This window comes from Scophthalmus maximus, chromosome 22 (genome assembly GCF_022379125.1).
Source record: "Scophthalmus maximus strain ysfricsl-2021 chromosome 22, ASM2237912v1, whole genome shotgun sequence".
In the NCBI taxonomy this organism is placed as follows: Eukaryota; Metazoa; Chordata; class Actinopteri; order Pleuronectiformes; family Scophthalmidae; genus Scophthalmus; species Scophthalmus maximus.
In genome coordinates this window covers 11320190-11340764 of record NC_061536.1, presented here as the reverse complement: position 1 = coordinate 11340764, position 20575 = coordinate 11320190, and the positions used below count along the sequence as shown (strand labels likewise).

Genomic DNA, 20575 nt, shown 5'->3' with positions numbered 1-20575 from the left:
CTTCATATGAATATTAAGGGGACAAACTCTCATCTGTGTTTTAATGGTGCATGTAATACAAGGCAGTCAAAACCACAAAGAACACTTCTGCCATGAGCTCTGTGTCCACACCCTCCCCTTCATGCCTCCTTTTGGGGGGGGGGGGGTACACACCGCACCAATGCCAACAATCCTTGGCATGTTTGGCTCTTAAAATATAGGGCAGCCATTGTGGCTCACGGCGAGGAGGGGAGGGTCACACAGGGACCCGGGTCCTGCGTAAAAAGTCCATATTGCATGAGTCGGTCTGTCCTGCAGGGTTGTTTTTTGGGGGGGCTCAGGGGTTCCACCGAGACAGGACGCTGCTGCTGAGATCCTCCTCCTCTTCCTCCTCCTCCCTGTCAAGTTTGGACAGGTAACCGTAAACCACCTGTGGACCACGCCCTCCGCGCCGCCGCGCCATTGCGCACAGGTAATGTGGAACAGGAAGTGGCTGTCAACCCCCGTCGCTGTGGTTCTAATGCGGGAGAGAACGCAGCGGCGTGTTTGACACATAAAGGAGTTCCTTTTTTTAATGTGTCTTTTGGAAACAAAACAGGCAAATCCACCTTTTTAAAAAAAAAAAACTTTTTTACTGAAGATGCGGCTGCGCGAGACGCGCGCGTTCCTGGGACTTTTGCTTCTGGCAGTGTTCGGGTCGTCAGGTGAGTTGATACTATACAGGATATATATATATATATATATATATATATATATATATATATATATATATATATATATATAATCCCTCTTAGCCAGAGAACATATGTTCACGTGTGGTTTGGTGAAGCTTTGTCCTCGATCGTTTACTTTACTATATTTACTATATGATTTTTTATTCTTAAAATGTGGGTTGTTTTTTTTTGAACCACCACGAGGCGTCCTGCTGTTATTTAAATGTGGTTTGGGTGGAACTGTGAGAAAATATAAAAATAAAAACCTGCAGAGATGCCCTCGTGTGGACCACTCTGGATGAAGTGAGCTTGGGGTTGTGAAGAAGTGATATTGCCAATCTGTCAGAAAGAAGGCAGCATGCAGAGACAGACAGTAAGGGCCAAATCGATCGCTTGACCAGACAGTGGACGTGAAAAGGGGCTGCAGCACCTTCCAGCGTGTGTGTGAGAGAGGAATCACCCTCAGCCTTCACTTCTGTGCCCCTCCATTTTCCAAAAAAAAAGGTTTTATGAGGCAATTATGGAGCTTCCTCCTGCAGGCGTGAATTCATCATCTATGCTTCATTAATGATTGACCAGCAATCTGCTGCTGCCTGGTGAATTTACTCTCTTCGACAGTGTTTGTGGGGAAATAATCTCTTTTTGCCACTAACTATGAACACTGTGGCATCCCCCCCCCCCCCCCCAAAAAAAACACCAGTTGTCTCCTGTCAAGAGAAGAAATCCTTTATCTAAAGTGCTGCAATATTGTTTTGCAAGTTCTTGCAAGGTCAGGTTTAAATGTGTGTGCAGCTTCTCACACACACACACACACACACACACACACACACACACACACACACACACACACACACACACACACACACACACAGTGTTTTCTGTGAGTGACTGTAAACTGCAGTGGCATTTTGATTCGTGCAGATGTTTTCAGGGTGCCCCCCTTGGTTCAGACGTTGGGATTTATTAGGCTGTAAATTTGATTTAAGTCGTAGTAAACTGAGACCCATTTATTATTAGTGGGCTGTAGAGCTTCCAGACGGGGGGGGCGGCGGCGGCGGCGGCCCTCCAGGTGAAAGCCTCATTCAGAACATACGATTATTATGTGATCTTTTTCTTTTTTTGTAAGTGCGTTATTCTTACGAATTATTCCAAGATGCTTGTGCTACGGCAACTATATCATGGCTATTTCTACAATATCTGTATGTGTATGCAGGTATACTATGTTCATGTGCACATGTGGCCCCCCCTTGTTTGTGTATATATTCATATCATGTTGCGTTGTCAACATGTCCGTTTTTTCTCCAATTTACTTATGGTGATTGTGTTGTTATACCAATATCAATCAAATATATGATTTAATCTTATCCCCGATAGTGTTCCATTTGAAACTGACACATACATTCATTTTTGATCATGTAAAAAAATCTGAAAATGAAATATCTCACCATAGCAACTTCAAAAACACTTGATACAGATCCTCTGGGTTTGTATTATTTCATAATTGTGACCATGATACATACTGAGCTCGACATTTTGTGGTTGAAATATCAACTAGTGGATGAGCCTGTTTTCTTCATGGCATCAAAACCTGCTTTTTAAAAATTCCACTTCTACAATTTCTTTTCACCTTTCAGTCGACTTACACACTGACACATTATCTCTGCTATAAGTTCTACTGTGTATCAGTTGAGTATCAAGGTACTGAAATAGAAAATATATATACGTAAAATATACATTTTTAGCCACTCAGGCTGCAGCGAAACCGCGGCCCGGGACCAAAACGGGGTCAAATATGAAATGCTGCGATGTAGTGTAGGTTTACAACATGGTCTATAGAATGACATTGGGGCAATAGTTTACTCTGAGACCTGTAAAAGAACAAGGCTGCGTGTGAACGAGCTCTTCAGGCGGAAGTAGTCTGCAATCGCCACAGAAAGAGTCTGATATCACATTTTAAAACGGGCTCTGTTTCAGTCCCTCTCCACTATCTCTCTGACGCTTATATGACTCACTGCAATGAGAATCTGATCAGTTTGCCACTTCAGTACATGGGGATAGGTCGGTGTGCACTGTTTGCTCAAGCGCCAGACTTTTTTGTGTGTGTGTGTGTGTGTGTGTGTGTGTGTGTGTGTGTGTGTGTGTGTGTGTGTGTGTGTGTGTGTGTGTGTGTTGGTTCCTTTGTGACCTACAGTTGTTGAACTGATACCTTAAGTCAACAGCTGGACATGACTCTGATCATGTCGCGCTCAAAAGGGCATTGTGAATGTGTTAATGTTTTAAAGTTTTTCTCCCAACCCTCACGGGAAAACCACACATTTTCACCACTGATGGCGGTTCACAACATCTCTCGGCCGTTGGCGGCCAACCTGACCCCTGATCTGTTCCCTCAGACTGCATGCAGACGGTGGTGCGGTCGGGCAAAGGCTCGACGGTGACAGTGTCCACCGAGCTGCCCGCGGATCAGTGTGCTGTGTGCACGGTCGGCGGCGCGAATGACACACAGACTTCCTGCCACGCCTCTTTCACTCTGGTACCCGAGGAGGAGGTCAAGCTGCTGTTCAACTGCTCCCAACCAGTGGAACAATCCTACGCTGTGACAATAACTCAGACCATCGGTGAGTTTGCGAGTGTCCCATCATGGAAGTCGAACTCCGCTCCATAGTGAGATCATTTAGTTCTTAGGTTCAACATCCGTCTTTTAAGTCACATCCAAACACAATTAATTTTGTCTTGTCTTTAATCCTAATCCAGAATGCACGAAGGACGCCTGCAGCCCTGCAACAGTGGAAACTCAACCCGTCCTCACGCAGTTCACCAGGACCTTCAGCTGGGAGCTGAAGGCCCCCGAGAAGACCGTCGTGAGCCTGGACATCCTCGGGGAGGGACTGATGGAGACGACGCAGCCGTGCACCACTGGATTCCAGTACTCGGTGGCCACATCCAAAACGGACGGCAAGGGTCCCACTCAGTACTGTCGGGGCGGTTCTGTGACTCGTTTAGACCTGCCCAATGACGCCACTGTGTCTCTGCGAGTTGAACCGAAGGCTCCGGTGGAATCTGTGGTGTTCCAGGCCTCCGCCGGACCATTAAGTAAGACATATTTTACTCAATATAGTTATTGATTTTAGTTGGAGCTGCACCAGCTGATCTTAAGTTTAAACTTACCATAGATATAATGTAACTTTTAATACAATACATTTTTACTTCTTAAGCATTTAGCAAATGTCAAATTATTTCTTTAAGTTTTAATGGTGCAGCCCAATATAGTCAATCACTTTGAAACTAGCCAGACACAAAGACTTATGAGTAGCTTTGTCTCACTCTGCTCTTTCCCCCCGCCAGAGGGCCGGACGATGGTTGTAAGTGTTGATCCCGGCACGACTGTGGTCGTGAGCCGGGATCCCGGGGGATTAGAGTGCGACGTGTGCACCGCCGACGGCTCCACCACACCGGACTGTAGTCCAACAGAGAAGACGCTGACCAACGTTGACAAGCTCTCGCTGGAGTTCAGCTGCCCAAAACCTCAGGACATGTACAGTGTGAAGATGAAGAAGAAAATAGGTGAGACCATTTATTTTACCTGCCAGCAGGATTTGGGATGGAAGTTGTTGCGATTCATTAATGAATGAATGATCATTTTCTTTACTCAGAATGCACCAAGAGTTCCTGCACTCCCGCGGCAGGCGAAGTCGACCCCGACCTCTTTAAGGACTTCAGAAGATCCGTGACATGGGACATTCAAGTCCCAGAGAGGACGGTGTTATCTTTGGACTTCCCTGGTGGTGACGGACTGAAGGAGATTCACGGCGCGGAAAACTGCAAAGATGGCTACGGATACGCAGTGAGCTCGACTAAAAGTGACGGAACCGTCAAAACGAGCGGCTTCTGCAAAGGCGGGACAGTGTCTCGCCTGGATCTGCTCGGAGCGACGACTGTGACTGTGGAGGTGCCCAAGGGAGAAGAACTGGACCAGACGGCGTTCAATGTCAAAGCGGCACCGAGAGGCGAGGCCCTTTCCTAGCATTTTGTTTAGGCCACAAACACATGTGTATATAGATGTACGACATGACGGCTCCTGAAAAGTGAGGCCAAAACATCTTGACTGCCCCCTTGTGGCTGGCTGCAGTACAGGTCTTGATCCCCAGCACCTCTGTGTGGAACATGGGCCATAGTAAAAAAGTCAAAATACACGTTGGGTAGTTCTTATCACGCTGATGTATGTCCAGGTGTTCAATTTTCATGATACTGGCTCGTGATTGGTTCAAGGTGTGTATCAGTGGGACCTCGAGTTTACCATTAGATAAAATATAATGCTAACAAATTTTTTCAATTCTTATCCTTGGTTAAATGTTCAAAGGCCCCATAAAAATAAAATAATTCAGTTCCTTTGACGTACCTTATACCAACATATACCATTTAAAATAATATATATTATGTGCAATATATTAGATTTATTGTTTGTATGAACTTCACAAGTACCAGAATCTCTCTTTATACATTTGACCTGAGAAGCCACGTGATCGGTTTATCACTGCGTCACTTTTTCTCTTCAGGTGGCAGGTTGATGTCCCTGACCCCTGACCCCAACACCATCATCATCATCAGCAGGGTGTCCGACGAGCCCGACTGCAGTGTGTGTGTGAACAAGGCGCCCAAACAGATTTGCAACCCAAGACAACTGAGAATTACTGAGTCTCGCAACACCTCGGTGGAGTTCACCTGTCCTCGACCTCAGGATGTCTTCATCGTGGAAATCAACCGAGAAATCGGTATGACGATCTCAACATAGCGATTTGACATTTACGTTTTGCTCTGCTGAATAGAAAAATGATTTTCGTTAAGTGCTCGTTCGCCACCATGCAAAGACGTATGGTCGACAAATTAAAAATGCTAATGTCAATGACTATTAAGGGTTTTATTCACAAAATTTGATGCAAAAACTACTTAAGTCCAAAAAGTTGGTAATTTACCAAAGTCAATTACAGAGTGAAGTTTAACTTGCATTTTTTTCACAGCCCTTCGTCCCATTTCTATGAAAAGAAGCATGCACTTGATGTGACAGTGTTTGTTTCTAATTTCATCGATATAGTTGAACAATGAAAATCAGATTGGTTTGCCTTCGGTCTTCAGTAAATTACCTTTTGATTCATCCCGATTCTGTTATTTCAATCTCTTTGTCAACACCTAACTCTTTAAAAACCCTATATATATTCTCCAGACTGCACAGAGACCTCCTGCTCTGGTGACATTGTTCAGGCCGAGTCCTCGCTGTTCCCCGACTTCAACCGGACCTTCACCTGGGACCTGAAAGTCGTCTCCACTCGGGCCTTTCAGCTGGACTTCCCAGAGACGGGAATGCGACAGATTCCCAATGAGGAGACCTGCACAGACGAGCACACGTACTCTCTTGTGACCTATTTGCGCACGGGGCCGGCGAACATCGGGCGCTTCTGCAAAGGGGGAACTGTGACCACCATCCTGGCTCGATACAAGGGCCGCGTGTCTCTGCAGGTTCCCGGGGACACGAAGATGGACCCCGTTGACTTCAAACTCAAAGTCGGCCCTGAGACCAGCAGTGAGTTGTTTCTGTGTCATGCTTCACATCTGGCCCATCCCACAATGGAAGTCATATTTAATGTAGGATTTATTAAACATCATGCATCATCTTACAAGGCATCTATATATACTTATATATACTTCTGTTATTTAGCCTATCCTCATTATATACATATGGTGGACAAAAATAAAATAACAAAATAAAAGAAACGCCTTAACGCAATACAATTCAACAATTCACATCTTTAGTTTTTCATCTCACTAACCAACATATTGCATGTGTCCCAGTAAAAGAGACAAAATGAAACCCATACTTTACACACCTTTCTTCTTCCAGACTGACACACCACCAAATCTCAACAGGGCACATAAAGATAATCACTTCTTATATTAATTATAAACAATATTAAAATCACTAAAACCATAGTTTTAAATCACCATCAGATATAAAAAGAGAACAGTTTTGTTTTCAGCTTGTGCTTTACAGGCTGAAAATGACTGCTCTCGCATGTAGAAGCTTTTCTAAAGAGACATACAGTAGACGGCTCCATGCGCATAACATTCTCTCCTCGTTTCCCTCCAGTGGTTGCCATAGTGAAGGTCAATCTACCCCGCGGCGCATCCGACACAGACTTCATCACAGCCAACTACCCCGGCGATTTCCCCGACAACCAGCAGATGCAGTGGGACTTCGCGGTGCCGGGCATGCACAACTACACGGTGAGCTTCCGTGATCACACCGCCCCAGAGTGCCTCAGCGGCGACGTGGAGGTCCGCTACCAGAAGGCGGAGGACAAGAAGGTGACCAAACTGACTCTGACGGATGCTCAGCCGGCGCATCGGCAGGGCAACTTCAACATGGTGCTGAAGAATTGTGGCACCAACAGGACGCTGCAAGGACTCACCCTGAACTACAGAGTTTCCGTGATGAGGAGTGGTCATCCAGGTACAGTGTCAAAACTTGTAAATAAATGAAAAAGGAAATAGAGATCTGTAAGTTTGTTTAAAGAAAAAAAAAAAAGTTCTAGTCTCAATTTCAATCCAAATCTCCGATCAATAAGCCATAATTAGATTAGAAATAGCCTCAGATCTCACATTCCATGTTTTGCAGACAGAAATTAGACCAAAAGACCAAATTTTTGATTTTGCTGGAACTACGATGAGATCACGTCGTTACAAAAGGATGAATGTTGCATTGTTCCTTTTCAGTTCTGTGCTCGGTGGATCTGAGCGGGCAGCGAGTGTCCCTGCAGATAGAGAAAGTGGGTTCCGATCCGTATTGTGAGATGAGCCTTGACTCCAAAGTTGAGGAGAAGATGAACGTGGCGGCGGGCTCCAAAGCCAGCTTGTCCTTCCTCGACTGTCCGAATGAAGAGGTGCGCCTGACGGCCAGCGAAGTTATCGGTAAGATTATAATTATTATTCTTTTAAAGCAAGGAGATTGTTATCTTAACATAAAGAACTGGAAACATCAGCATTTTTCAGAAATGTCTTTTTCAGAAATATTTTTTTTGTTTGTGCCGTTCCTTTCCTTTGAAAACTCAACCTCTTGTGTGTCTTTTTGATCACAGGCTGCCAAAACGTGTCGACGTGCCCCGCGACCCCCCTCACCGCGCCCCAACTGGTGTCCTGTCTGCGGATGCCCCTCCACAGCTTCACCTGGCACCTCAGCGTCCCGCAGCACAGCACCCTGGACCTGGTGTCGCCCACGGGGAGTCTCCGGCCGGCCCTGCCCGGCCACAAGTGCAACGGGTCGGCGTCGCTGCACGTGGCGGAGGGGGGCGGCTTTTCCGTCGGAGACTTCTGCTTCAACGGAGTCATCCGGAGAGTTCAGGCGAACACCAACGTCTCCGTCACGGCTGCGGCGCACGACTTCAGCAAGACCAGGGGGCCTTTTCTCAACGTCAGCTACAGTCAGGAGATCACGGGTAAAACATCACTGTGCTACTGTAATCAATATTTTACTCTTTGATTGAGCTGGATAGTGTTTCCTTGGTTTATCGATCAGTAATTTGTCAGAGAATAGTGAAGAATTACCGTTTGAACTGCCCAGAGCCCCAAGTGGCGTCTTCATATCGAGTGTTTTGTCCGACCAACTTGTCCTTAAACCTAAAGACCTTCATGCAGTGGTCATGAATGAGTTTTTGCTGAGACTTCATTAGGCTCACTCATCATTTGTTGTTTACTTTTTAAGATCCTCAGGGTGCAATGATCAGTTGCAAATCACGTCACACACTTTTTGCATTTCTAAATCCATAATATCCAGTACATATCCTCTATAATACACCATGGACTGTTCATGTTTATATACATAGAAGTTATGGAAAGAAAAAAATAGCCCATAATATGAAAGAATATGTCATAGTATGATTATATTATGACATATGAAAACTCAGGAGGAGGTGGTGAAGACCAAACCATAGCATCATAGTCAGTAACATGACTCTAAATGAATGTTGATACACTACAATACAATACTACTTTATTCATCCTGAAGGCAATTTGGTTTAAGGCAAGCGAAGAAAACCAAAAACAGGACACAGACATGCACTGACAAACAAAAATGACATGATAAGAGTTCAGTTGCATTGAGCTAAAAGTGCGATTGCTTTTAAAAGAAAAAAAAAAAGCATGTTGCCTCACGTCTGCCGGATGTGCAAATAAGCATCTGTGTGTAAAGTTGTAGTGTTTTAAATAATTCCCAACGATTCACCAGCAAATTAGTGAAACAAGTTCGGACACGTTCTCTCTGTGTTCGTAGTCGTCGTCGTAGATAATGTAGGAAGTCGGGGACAGAACACGTAGATGTAATGTGGGATAATTCTACATGGGACAAGTGAAATGCCCCGACGATCCGGAATAATGATAAGAACATGACAAATCATTCTTATAATTATTCTCCAAGCATTGTATCATTCCATGAGATATTTAAAAGTAAAAATTGAAATGTGAATATTTGCTAGTTAACTTACTTTGACGGCTGGTCGGACAAAACAAGCAGCCGAGACTTCATCCTGGGTTTTTTCTGACATCTAAAAAAACCAAACGATTAAATGGTTTATTATTGGCAGATTAATCAATGATGGAAATAATATTTCCAGGTTGTAATGTTGTGATTAGTCAAACACTTTAGTTCCACACAGGGGCACTACCGTTCCACGAACCCCAGAGATACCTTTTTTTAGATGTACCGTCCAGCAGACACACGCGGTGTCGCAGTGCTCGGACTCAAGCGTGTTTTCCCCTTTTCCCCGCTCCAGAGACCTTTATTTACAGAGTCAGCCCCGAGGTGTCGTCTCCGACCATGCTGGCCAGCCCCAACTGGCCCCGGGGTATGAAACCTTCCTCCACCGTGTCCTGGATTGTCACGCTGCCGAGCCAGTACCAGGCGCACGTGCAGTTTGTCAACATCACCCAGCCCAAGTGCCTCGATCGGCACACGGCCATGACGGTGAAGATGCTCGGTCACGACGAGGAGATCATGAGCCGCCGGGAGGACGAGCAGGCGGAGGACAAGCTACTGGTGCCGCAGAGTTTCTACCTCAACATGTCCAACTGTATCCCGGAGGGGGGGGAGTTTGGCGCCGTGGCCAAAATCGTCCTGCAGAAGAAGTCCAGTGAGCAAACAACTCGCCTCTGCCTCTCATATGCATAAAATAAATCTGTACGTTAACAAATTAATATTCACATGTTGTCTTCATTCCTCTTTAGATCTCTTGGCCATCCTCCTCGGGATAGCCGGAGCCATTTTGCTTATGCTGATAGTGCTGGCTGTAGTGTGTGTCGTCACAAAGTGAGTACGACTGTAGGAGCAGGCCAAAACTGGGGGGGGTTGGGACGGGTGTGAACGATTAAAAAAAAAGGACAAAGACTATTTGCTTGCTCATCCGCAAACAATTGCATTCCTGAAACCAAAGCTACACCCGTGGGTTCAGTGTTTCGTTGTTGTCTGCACTTAATCTTGTTGATTGTTTTCTCTGAAGTCCCTTGTCTCTCTTTAAATTTGATATCATAATGCTTTCTGTCAGTTTTGAAGTGTGACGAACACGGGCCTTGGTCTCTAGGCAGTTTGACTCTGTCTCAGACAAAATGATAGAGGTATATTCTGCAAAACCTGTGTGTGTGCCTGGCAGCTTGTGTTGACTCCCTCTCTCTCTGTTCTCGTCTTTTCAAACAGGAAAAAGAAACAAGACAGAATGAACAAGGAGTCCTCCATCTACATCGGTAAGGGGAACGTCTTCCGCCCGGGCGACATGCACTTCACCAAGACCCGCTCGGACAACGAGTCCCACGTCTACGACTCCATCGATGAGACGATGGTGTACGGACACCTGCTGGCCAACTCCAGCTACGCCGAGAGCATGCAGGACCACTTCAACGGCATGCAGGTGGACTCCTACCAAACCTTCACGGGCCCCGCTGACGGGCAGCTGTCCGTCATCAAAGAGCCGGACGCGGAGCCCGAGACGGACCAGTTCAAGACCTTCCTGGACCCCTCCGATTCTTTCCTGCCGCCCCGCCCACGCACCCCCATCGACCGGCAGGACAGCCTCGGCTTCCAGGACCGCAGGATGGTGGACAACGAGCTGTACACGTTCAAGAGCACGGGGCAGATAAACACCATCCGGCTCTCCGCCGCCGACATGGAGCCGCAGCCGCTGACAATGGAGGAGTCCTTGTAGTGAGTCGGGACTGCGGCTGCACGATGGACGGCTGTTCCTCTCCTCCCGTCGCGGCGCCGGGTGTCTCCGGCCTGCACCGAGGTGCACGTCGTGACCACACACAGCGACTCTGAGTTCGATTTACGTTTTAATGTGGCGTTCGTCATCTTTTCTCAGAGCTCGGTCATTAACAAAGCTTCAAGAGGCGATCCTCCCCTTTAAAGGAGTAGTGCAACACTTTGGGGGTGATTTTTGAGACTCCACCCTCATGTCTGTATTGTACATATGAAGCTAATGCCAGCAGCAAGAAAGTGTATTTCACAAAATGTTGAACTACTCCTTTAATTCCTTTTTTGATCTGTTTAGGTTTATTCAATTTCTGAGCATGTGACCAGGACTCAGAGGCAGGGATTACGAGACAAATGTGCAACTATTGGTCTTTGTTTTTAAAAAGTGTTTTTAGAATTGTTTGCTAGTGTTTTTTTAAATATTTCTTTCCCCCCTTTACCTGTAAATACGTTTCTATTTTTTTTTTTGCAATAAATTTTAAGAAAAAGGCTTGTTTGACAAACTGTTTACTTTTTTGTGGTAACGGCAGCCATCACACACACACTGAAGCGGTGACGTTTCATTTTCCACTCCTGTGCTGGGACACTTTGAATTCTGGACGGTGAAAACTATTTTTTCGACCGCAGGAACTCTCCAGCCGTGGAAAAACAGGTGGAGGAGCAGACTGCACACTGCAGCCAGTGTTTACCATGGAGTAGTGTGTGTTTCACTGGGAAGAAGGAAAGAGAGAAAAAAAAATTCAACGCAGATGCCAGGTTTGCATAGTTGCGTCACGTTTCTCTCGCAGCTGCAAGTGTCAAGAATCTGCTTTTCTGCTCTTGTCTTGTCAGTTTTGCACAGTGTTGCATCATATTCTGTGAAGTGTGACAGCGGTGGACTTGTTCTGTCCGAGTGTTATTCATTCATTAAAAGTGAGTGAATGAAAGGTGAAGTACCCGACTATATTTCATTTATTTTGTTCAGTTTTCCGGCACATTTGCAGTTGAAATTGAACAGTTGAACTCTGCCCCTGGTGAAGATGCAGATGAAATCATCTTTATGATCGTCATTCTTCAGAGACTCAATAACAGCGCAGACGCTATACGGACACAGTGGTTGCAGCACATGAAATAAGTCCTGTACATGAACTCCTGTGTCCCAAGTTTATGATTTTTAACTGCACTTTGAGTTTTTCGTGTGGATTAACCAAACCAGACACGCCGTATCCGTTTGTGGGTTTTCAAGAAGCTGGTCAGCAGCTGTTTCCCCATTTCCGCCGTTTATGCCAAGAAGAAAAACTAAACCTTTGGATCCCGTCAACGCTTTGCCGCATTGCAACGAGAGTCTCCTCATTTAACACGAAGCAAGACAAAGGGCCACAGAGTAATGGAATTTTTTTTGCATTTTATTGATGTTGTCTTCGGGTTACATCAGGCTAGACACTATAGAGAGACTACAAAACTAGCAGACTGGAATAATCTCATTGAAGATGGTGAAGATTGAGTTAATTCTTCTACTCCTGAGTTTAAACCAGTGGTTCTCAACAACGTAACAAGACGCCTGGGTTTGTGGAGACAATGAAAAATAAAGTTACACCCAAAGTTTTAACATTTGTGAGAAGGTGCCAGCACCTGAACACACCTCTTATTGCCGGCACATTGGTGTTTTGACCTTTTAACGTCTGACATGTGTTTCTATATTATTATAAAAATACATAATTTTGTAAAAGGTTTTCAAGAAAGGATGAACAAAATATCTAAAATTGTTGCACAAGTCGCTGACGCCTGTCTCTTGCTTATTCTCGACTGGGCTTTTTGGGGGGTTTCCTTGGTTTTATTGTGAGCTCAAGGAATGCTGCAAATTACACTTGTGAAAAAGAACCACTTCATGCAGCCGACTGAGACTTTTTCCACCTGAATTTTGGTCCAGATGCAAAAAAACAAAACAAAAAACAGCTGAGAACCACTGGCTTAAAAACTCCTTCTTTTCAAAGTAGCAGACAAAGTGGCATTGCAGCGAGAGTACACAGACGAAGCAGCTCTGACCGTGCGCAGAGTCGGTGGTCAGACGATGTTGAACTGGCAGACGGAGGCCTTCTCGTCGCGGCAGTTCTCGTCGGACCACTTCCCTGAGCGGGAGGCGGCCGACAGGGTGGCGCAGTTCTGGGACTTGCCGCCGTCCGGCTGAGGGGACCGCGCGTCGGAGGCGTCCCAGTTTTTGTACGTGGCGCCGGAGCCCGTCTGGTCCACCCAGGTGCCCTCGGTCGCCATGTCGTTGACCCCCAGCCAGATCTGGTCGTCGGGGCCGACGCTCTGGCGGACGTAGTCCCGGAGCTGGTCGTTCTCGTCGCTGGACGTGGGCGTGCTGAGGACACCGCCCAGGGCGTTGCAGTCCTCGCTGGCGGTGTGATAGTGCTTCCTCACAGGGTCAGCCAAGAAACACTTGCCGTGGATCTTTACGCCTTTCAAGCAGACTTGAGAGGGAAGTGAAAGAGAGAGGCGGGTCACGTCAAAATGAACTGTGGAAATCTGCGCTATCTTCTCTGGTGATATTTCGAGTATAGTCATCTGTAATATCCTCAGTGATAATGAGCATGAAGAGAATTTTGGGATGCGCAGGCCCAACTGGATTTCATTTTGTGTTCTCAACAAGAAACCAGACCGAAGAGCTGCGGTTTCAAAAAGAGCACACGTGTGTCCCAACTGTCTTTACTTTTTCAGAGAGGCATGGCTCAGACTGTTGGACACAATTGGAGAATATTTTCTTCCGCCAGCGGCACGTCACCATATATTAGGGTCTGTAACCATTCTCCAAATCCTCCCAGTTCAGTTTATCAACCCAGAGCTTTAGACCTACACTTAGATCCTCAGAAGGATTTCCTGTTCTCTGGGGGGGAAGTTAAAGAGGCTCAGGGCCACAAGATAAGGTCAAAATGCTGAATCCACCTTCGTTGACGCTGTGCTTTATTATTGCATATTCCTATTAAATTAATCGACATGTTCTGCACAACTGATGGACATGCATTTGTCCACTCAGCCTGATCAGTAATCGAGCTAAAGGTAATCTAGTAAGACGACCCTGGTTGTGGGGGCACACATGTGGACAAGAGGGTCCTCCTCTCCCGTTCACCTGTCTGCAGGGCCTGTCGCTCCTTCAGGAGGTTGAGCTCATCCACGATGTCGTTGATCTGTTTCTGCAGCTCCTCGATGGCGTGGTCCTTTGTCGCATCTGAGTCCGACAGGGACACAAAAACATTCAAATCCAATCAACCACAACTCAATTTGAAACAGCAACCTGCCGATCTTCACACAGGCTGCGAAGCGCCACGCGTCTCCTGTCCTACCCTTTTTCACCGGCTTCTTCCTCGATGGAGTCTGCTGCAGCGAGCAGTTCACCAGCAGCAGCGCTCCCAGCAGCAAACACACTCCTCTGAGCTCCATGGTTAGACCCGTTGAAATGAGGCTGCTCCAACTTGGACGACTGCAATTTATCTCCCTCCCTCTCTCTCTCTCTTTCAATCTCACACCCTCCCTGCTCACAGCTCACAACAGGGGAAAAACATTGAAGTCCAAAACCCTCATTTGCAGGAATAACAATTCAACCTCAGGAGCCTTAGAGCGGAGAACCAGTGCTAACCAGAGCCAGGTGTGGAACGGCAGGTGGAGATTGGCAGACATGGCGAGACGGTGTGGAAAAGGTTATGACATAACAGCTTCCATCAAAAGAAATAAAGACACACACACACCAACTCGTCTGTTGCATAAAAGCCTAAATAACTTGGTTACAGTTTATTACTTGCCACACACACAAAAAAAGACAGAATAAGACATTTCTTTCCTTAAAAACTGTCGAGAAGCTCTGAGGTGTGGCATCATTTGGAACAAAAATAAAATTAAAATATTTCCATGTGTTTTCGGCAGCTGCGAGGCGCTGATATCAAAAGTTAATCCATCATTACCTTTGATGTCTCATCATTTCATCGATCAGACTCTTGTGTTTTTCGTTTTGAACTCTGGCCACAAATAGGAATTTGTTTTGGACCTGTCTGCTGCTAGCCTGAGCGTGCGCGCACACACGCGCACACACACACGCACGCACACACGCACGCACGCACGCACGCACGCACACACACACAACAGTCTGTCAGGGTTGGAAACCATCCAGTCACATCTGGTCTTTCTGTGAAGACTTCAGCTTCACACAGTCCTCGACTGACACGTGGCAGAGACAGAAGGACGCGGAGAGGCCGGACAGTTTCCTGATGGGTCGCCACTGACACTCACATCTGAAATACAGAACTTCATATTTTATTTTCAAGTTTCTTTACCCAAAGATAATGAACTCAAGCTTGAAGAGTGTCGACCCAAAAACACCAAGAAACTAGAATGTTCTTGTTATGTTTGTAGTGTTTGGCTTTTGACTCTGTAATTTCAATATCTTCATTTTTTTTAGGTACCTTCAACAATTTTAATAACCAGTTTATCATTTAATAAAATTCACTGGTTCCAGCTTCTAAAACTTAAATATTTGCCTTTTTTTTCTCTGAAAATAAACAGAATATATTTATTTTTAAACTCTTAGTCAAACTTAACAAGTTATTTGAGGCTCCCAGAAGAATTTTTTTGCATTTTCTAACTTTATAAAACAATTGACTAATCAAATAATCTGCAGATTATCTGATAATGAAACTATTTAGTTGTTGCAGCCATTAATCAGAACTTTGATTCTGATTTAAATGGCAATCAAGCTCCAATAAAGACAAACACAACATGGCTGCTGCTGCGTCTCCATCAAACAGGAACTAAATCCAACATGTTTTGATGTGTAATAAACACCCGCGACACTAAACCCAAAGACAAGCAGACTTTACAAATTAAAAGGTTTTATTAGAAAATTTATGTTAACACGTACATACATATTAGTGACAATGTCGATACAGTCTCAACCGAGGAAGCCAACTTTCAGTCTCTTCTTTCCCAAACTCTCCTCCTCCTGCAGCAGCGTCATGAGCGGAGCGTGAAGAGCTTTCCCGACACGTTTGCCTGCCTGGAGACACAAAAACATGTCCAAAAAAATTATGTTTCATGGCATTTTCCCTTAAAATTACATCTTTATTATTGTAAAATTACAATTGCATTCTTGTAATATCACCCCCCCCCTTAAATGATGACTTTATTCTCTCATAGTAGATTTTAATAGTATGACTTTATTTTCAAAGAGATTTTTTTGAAGAGCACCATGTGTTTATTGTAAATTTAAATGTAACTTACCTTTTAGTATTTTTCATATATTTTGTCATGTAATTTACTTACTTATATACTTACATAATTTAATAACTGTCTTTCCTCGCATTATGGTACGGTGGGAGTTAATGTCAGAGGGGACTGGATTATCATTATTGATGAAATCTTTACATTATGTCCAATACAGTGTTTTTCAATAGACCAAGATTATAACACAGATATTTCTGGATGTACTGTACGGTATTTGTAGTATCAATATTTGGACAAAAAACAGCTACAGGAACATTTCCTTTAGATGTGAGTTACATGAGAGGACTGATATTACTCCCATGTTTGTAAATACTAAACCACTTTATGCTAATGTGCTAGCTGTGGTGAGAGGAGGACAGATGGTCGAGGAAGAGGAAGGGGAGGGCCGGACTCACCTCTGTCATTTCAAAGATGCTCTCTGGGTCCAGGCTGCCGCCGCCCGTCTTCCTCATGCAGGTGACGGTGCCCTTGTGCGTGACGGAGATGATCAGGCTGGCCACGGAGCAGGCCTTCTCCTGCAGGGTTGCGTCCACCACGTGTCTGTGGCCAACCTGCAGACACAAGCGGCGGGTCGCGGTCGGTTTCATGTGACAGACAAAAAAATCTTAACCTCCCGAGTGCAAGCTAATGAGCTCACCTTGCACAAGGTCACCACGCAGGGTACGTTTTCCACATTGAGCCTCATGCAGTCGTACGGGTCGTCCGACAGTTCGATTTCCTTCGTTCCTTCTTCGTCCGCCGATATGTGCACTCTCGGAATTCTGTCGGTGGTGAAGTCAGAGGACTATTTATTTAAAAAGCCTATTCAGTCTTTATATTTACGACGGAGTTTGAGGGCCAAGTGAGACTTCCAGAATAAAGTCGTAATATAATGAGAATAAAGTTGTAATTTTACGAGAATAAAGTTGTGATTAAACTAGAAAAATGTAACGTTTATTTAATATTATTTTATGGAAATAATCAGCAACCCAGAGGACTGGCAACAGCTTCCTCTGGTGTGGTGCCACACTGACAACAGGTACGTTAATGTCCAGTCGTCCATGTTAAACGTTTATTAAACGCTTTTGCTCATTCACCTAGACTGAAGTTACAGTTTCACAAATGTTTTTCCGTCTCAATTTGGCCCCTAATGCTCCGACCTAATATATTGAACTGAATAATACAACAGCTTTAAGAGATCATGGGCTCAACAATCCAAACATTAAGACCCAAAAAACCCCCACAGCGGCAGTTGACTCACTTTGTGTTGAAGAGCGCCGCCTTGACAGCTACTGAGATGGCATCGTACAAGTTTCCATCACACTGCAGGAGCTGCGGAAACACAACGTGTTGCGTCAGATTGTTAACTCACTCAGCTGTTCTTGTGTTCCCTATTCTCGCCTCCTGTAATTGGCTGCCGTTTAAATGTAGGATTGTTTTTAAGATTCTTTTCATAACTTTTAAAAGCTCAGAATGTTCTGAGCTACTAACTCCATATGATCCGAACTTTCTAGTAGTTCCCAAGTCGAGGCTGGACATTCGCCATGAGGGGTTTGGAATTCCTTGCCTGTGGAGATTAAACTTGCCAGCACTTTACCGGTTTTCAAATTATTGCAAATTGCTATTGCTTTTCAACGAAAAGTCTGATTCTTAACTGATTTTGTTTGTTTTCATTTTTTTCTCTTTTGCATCATCCGTTTTGTCTTGTTTCATTCTGTTTTGTATTATTCCAATGTAAAGAAGTTTCTAACCTTGTTCAGATAAGCGCTATGGAAGTAAAATGTTATTAGTATTAGAGTTTCCACATAAGTTTCGTGTACATATTTCTCGACAAACCATCCAACTAAAGTCCTTATGATGTGAATGGGCGATTGCGGCGTCCGACCACCCACCAGCACATCCACGTAGAGCACCCAGCAGTGTTCTCCTGCGCTGATACAGAGGCTCTTCAGGTCCACGCTGTGTTTGTTGTCGAAGACTTTGTAGAGAGTGTTGCTCAGCTCCGTCCCCAGTTCATCGCCTCCTCTGCCCTCGAACTCAGGGGTCGCGTTGGCCGAACTGGTAATGGAGGGAGAGAAGAAGGCGGTGAACATGTGCTGCAGCTGAACATCTATAAGTCTGGGAGGTCATCTTCTTTATTGAGTCAGTGGGGGAACAAGGTGAGGAAGAGTTGGGAGAGCTAGTGGTGAGACAGACTGACCCTGCTACACCTCTCCACACACGTTTTGTATTTATTTGAATATGAATATTTTCCAGGTAGGTTCTCGCATTATCTGCTGGAGACACAATCTCACAGGGAACAGACGGCACAACTCTACCTCCTAGTGGCAGGGAGTCCATCAAAACACCACCGAAACCTTTCCACTTACTATTATCATATGTATTAAGGACATAATATTAGAAAAATTATTAGAAAAAAAAACACAACTCCTTATTTTTGTGAGTGACATTTAAAACATAATTTTATTTTGGTTTAAATAACATAACTCTTTACTTTAAAAGTATGAGAGGCAGTTATAATAAAGTAATAGAAGGGTAAAGTGTTACTGAATGCAATATACACCATGGTTTAGAACATTGTGTGTCAAATTCCAAAACTTTAAGATTTAATGTAATTTTCCAAACTAGGAAATCTTTTCTTGTTTTGTTTTTTACTCCTGGCACTATGCACCCCACCTACCAGTCAACAAAGAACTCCAAATAACCTTCATCCGGCACCATGGGCCTCGGTTTTCCGATGTCAGCCTTAACCCCAACTAGTACGGCTGTGTGGCCCTGACGGAGAGAAAGACACAGTCAACAGGTCGGTGGAAGTAGGAAACCAAAACGAGCTTGTTGTGTGCACAGGAAGTGATTATGAGCATGTTTTGAGCCAACATGTTGGACTATGTGGTGTGTTTGTCTTTTACCAGTGAGACTTTGGCAGATCCGTCGGTGTTGGACACCACGTCGGTCTCGATCTCCATGTGTCTGTAGTCCTCGCAGCCTCGGCCGTCCACTCGCAAATCATCCTGTGACGACCAGGAACTGACATGAGATTACAGAGGTTCTAAAATATGGAACTCGTTCCCTCCTCGCATACAGAAACCTTCTCCAACTGTCATTTTAAAAAAATCTGTGAAAAATAATTGACTTGAATCAGCTTATATTTCCTTTTTCTTGTTATGATTACTTTATTTTTTCTCTCCTTGTCCCTTTTTTATAGACTATATAACTTTTTATTTTTTCGCTTCATGTTGTACATTGTTGAATAATGATAATAACAACCTGCTAAGCCCCTTGTGGGTTTTGCTTGGTTTCCTTTGCATGTCCTTTTTTTCACTTAATGTCTCTTGAATGTATCCCTGTTGTTGTTGTTGTTTATAACATGTGCTAAATAAAGCAAATTTTAAAAAAAAACATGTCAACAACACAGGCTCCGTTAGCAAAATGCTAACGCAGCTAACCGCCCCTTACACAGCTGCTTTACAACGGAGTTATTTCACGTACAGACGTCGTGTGTGTGTGTGAGTGAGGGTGTGGCAAGTGGAAACAAAACAAAAAACAAACAAACTCACCCGTATACCGTGTAAAATGTAAACCTTCTCAGCCTCGCTGACTTTAACCGTCGCCATACTGACGGGGAAACACTTCCGGTCGCATGTGTTGCGCCGTCGCTCGTCCTCGACGTCATCAAAAGACGACAATGTGCAGCTTTATTTAAACGAACATATTACAAACACGATAACTAATAACGAGACATCTAGCTCCTAAAAAATATGTATATGTTAATATGAACTTAAACAATTCATGTATTAAAGTACCGTATAATGTAAAAACAACAGCAGTGATAGTAATAGTAACAATAATTTAACAAAAAAAGTATTTTTTATCTGTTCAGTGGATTTTTTGTAAAGTTGATCCATGGGCTCTTTTATTGAATGTGTAATTTCTTTTATTTCTTTTATTAATCTCTGTCTTGCACCGTGTGATGTGATTGACAGCTCTTCTTTCCTTTAAAAAACACTTTTAATGTCAAGTTTTTGAGAGATCACCAAGACTGTTGACCTGCTGGTGTTATTACATTGTATCACCAGCAGGTGGCTTTTACAGGCAAACAAGAAGAGAGGGGATACTGCACTGGACACAGTCAGCGATACAATGAAAGGAAGAGGTCTCACTCTGCCAGGGTTACTATAAATAAATAAATAAAAAGTCTCCTATACATTCCCTGATCATTTTCTCTAAGGTTAAAAAAACAACAACAAATACAACAACAACAAAAAAAACCTTCAAAAAGTATGCTATTGTGTTTGTGTGGGAATTATTTCAAAAGTGGAGTTGGACTCACTAAAGATATACTTTCAATTATATAATTTATTCAGAA

General features: G+C 44.3%; 3 protein-coding genes across 4 annotated transcripts; 1 reads left to right on the top strand and 2 right to left on the bottom strand.

The window, feature by feature from the left end:
- Window positions 1-431: 431 nt before the first annotated feature.
- cdcp1b (CUB domain containing protein 1b) lies at window positions 432-11467 on the top strand. The gene is made up of 13 exons (XM_035620846.2): window positions 432-683; window positions 3083-3307; window positions 3444-3782; window positions 4035-4253; window positions 4343-4696; window positions 5246-5461; window positions 5911-6267; window positions 6832-7194; window positions 7458-7652; window positions 7820-8176; window positions 9509-9865; window positions 9960-10041; window positions 10426-11467. Exons 1-13 carry the CDS (start codon window positions 620-622, stop codon window positions 10928-10930), a joined length of 3633 nt encoding a protein of 1210 aa, XP_035476739.1. The 5' UTR covers window positions 432-619; the 3' UTR covers window positions 10931-11467.
- An 877-nt stretch (window positions 11468-12344) lies between these two features.
- On the bottom strand, window positions 12345-14582 carry LOC118292136 (tetranectin). The gene is made up of 3 exons (XM_035620849.2): window positions 14301-14582; window positions 14087-14185; window positions 12345-13430 (listed from the first exon to the last, which is right to left on the bottom strand). Exons 1-3 carry the CDS (start codon window positions 14395-14397, stop codon window positions 13021-13023), a joined length of 606 nt encoding a protein of 201 aa, XP_035476742.2. The 5' UTR covers window positions 14398-14582; the 3' UTR covers window positions 12345-13020.
- A 489-nt stretch (window positions 14583-15071) lies between these two features.
- exosc7 (exosome component 7) lies at window positions 15072-19905 on the bottom strand. 2 transcript variants are annotated; one of them, XM_035620848.2, is made up of 9 exons: window positions 19767-19905; window positions 19119-19220; window positions 18890-18984; window positions 18102-18267; window positions 17471-17541; window positions 16868-16991; window positions 16626-16781; window positions 15873-16003; window positions 15072-15242 (listed from the first exon to the last, which is right to left on the bottom strand). In XM_035620848.2, the coding sequence occupies exons 1-8, from the start codon at window positions 19821-19823 to the stop codon at window positions 15899-15901; spliced, it is 876 nt and encodes a 291-aa protein (XP_035476741.1). In that variant the 5' UTR covers window positions 19824-19905; the 3' UTR covers window positions 15072-15242; window positions 15873-15898. The 2 variants fall into 2 exon arrangements, with proteins under 2 accessions (XP_035476741.1, XP_035476740.1); XM_035620847.2 differs by lacking the exon at window positions 15072-15242 and having other exon boundaries at window positions 15823-16003.
- Between the last annotated feature and the right edge of the window lie 670 nt (window positions 19906-20575).

What these genes read in the sequence shown, in the direction of transcription:
- cdcp1b (XM_035620846.2), top strand. Translation starts at nt 620, where the DNA reads ATGCGGCTGCGCGAGACGCGCGCGTTCCTGGGACTTTTGCTTCTGGCA. An exon ending in AGTCGGCCCTGAGACCAGCA is followed by an intron (nt 6,268 to 6,831) that starts GTGAGTTGTTTC and finishes GTTTCCCTCCAG; the next exon opens with TGGTTGCCATAGTGAAGGTC. An exon ending in GACGGCCAGCGAAGTTATCG is followed by an intron (nt 7,653 to 7,819) that starts GTAAGATTATAA and finishes TTTTGATCACAG; the next exon opens with GCTGCCAAAACGTGTCGACG.
- exosc7 (XM_035620848.2), bottom strand. Translation starts at nt 19,823, where the DNA reads ATGGCGACGGTTAAAGTCAGCGAGGCTGAGAAGGTTTACATTTTACAC. An exon ending in TGCTCTACGTGGATGTGCTG is followed by an intron (nt 17,542 to 18,101) that starts GTGGGTGGTCGG and finishes GTGTTTCCGCAG; the next exon opens with CTCCTGCAGTGTGATGGAAA. An exon ending in GCGTGGTGACCTTGTGCAAG is followed by an intron (nt 16,782 to 16,867) that starts GTGAGCTCATTA and finishes TTGTGTCTGCAG; the next exon opens with GTTGGCCACAGACACGTGGT.
- LOC118292136 (XM_035620849.2), bottom strand. Translation starts at nt 14,397, where the DNA reads ATGGAGCTCAGAGGAGTGTGTTTGCTGCTGGGAGCGCTGCTGCTGGTG. An exon ending in GAAGAAGCCGGTGAAAAAGG is followed by an intron (nt 14,186 to 14,300) that starts GTAGGACAGGAG and finishes TGTCGGACTCAG; the next exon opens with ATGCGACAAAGGACCACGCC. An exon ending in GCGACAGGCCCTGCAGACAG is followed by an intron (nt 13,431 to 14,086) that starts GTGAACGGGAGA and finishes TTCCCTCTCAAG; the next exon opens with TCTGCTTGAAAGGCGTAAAG.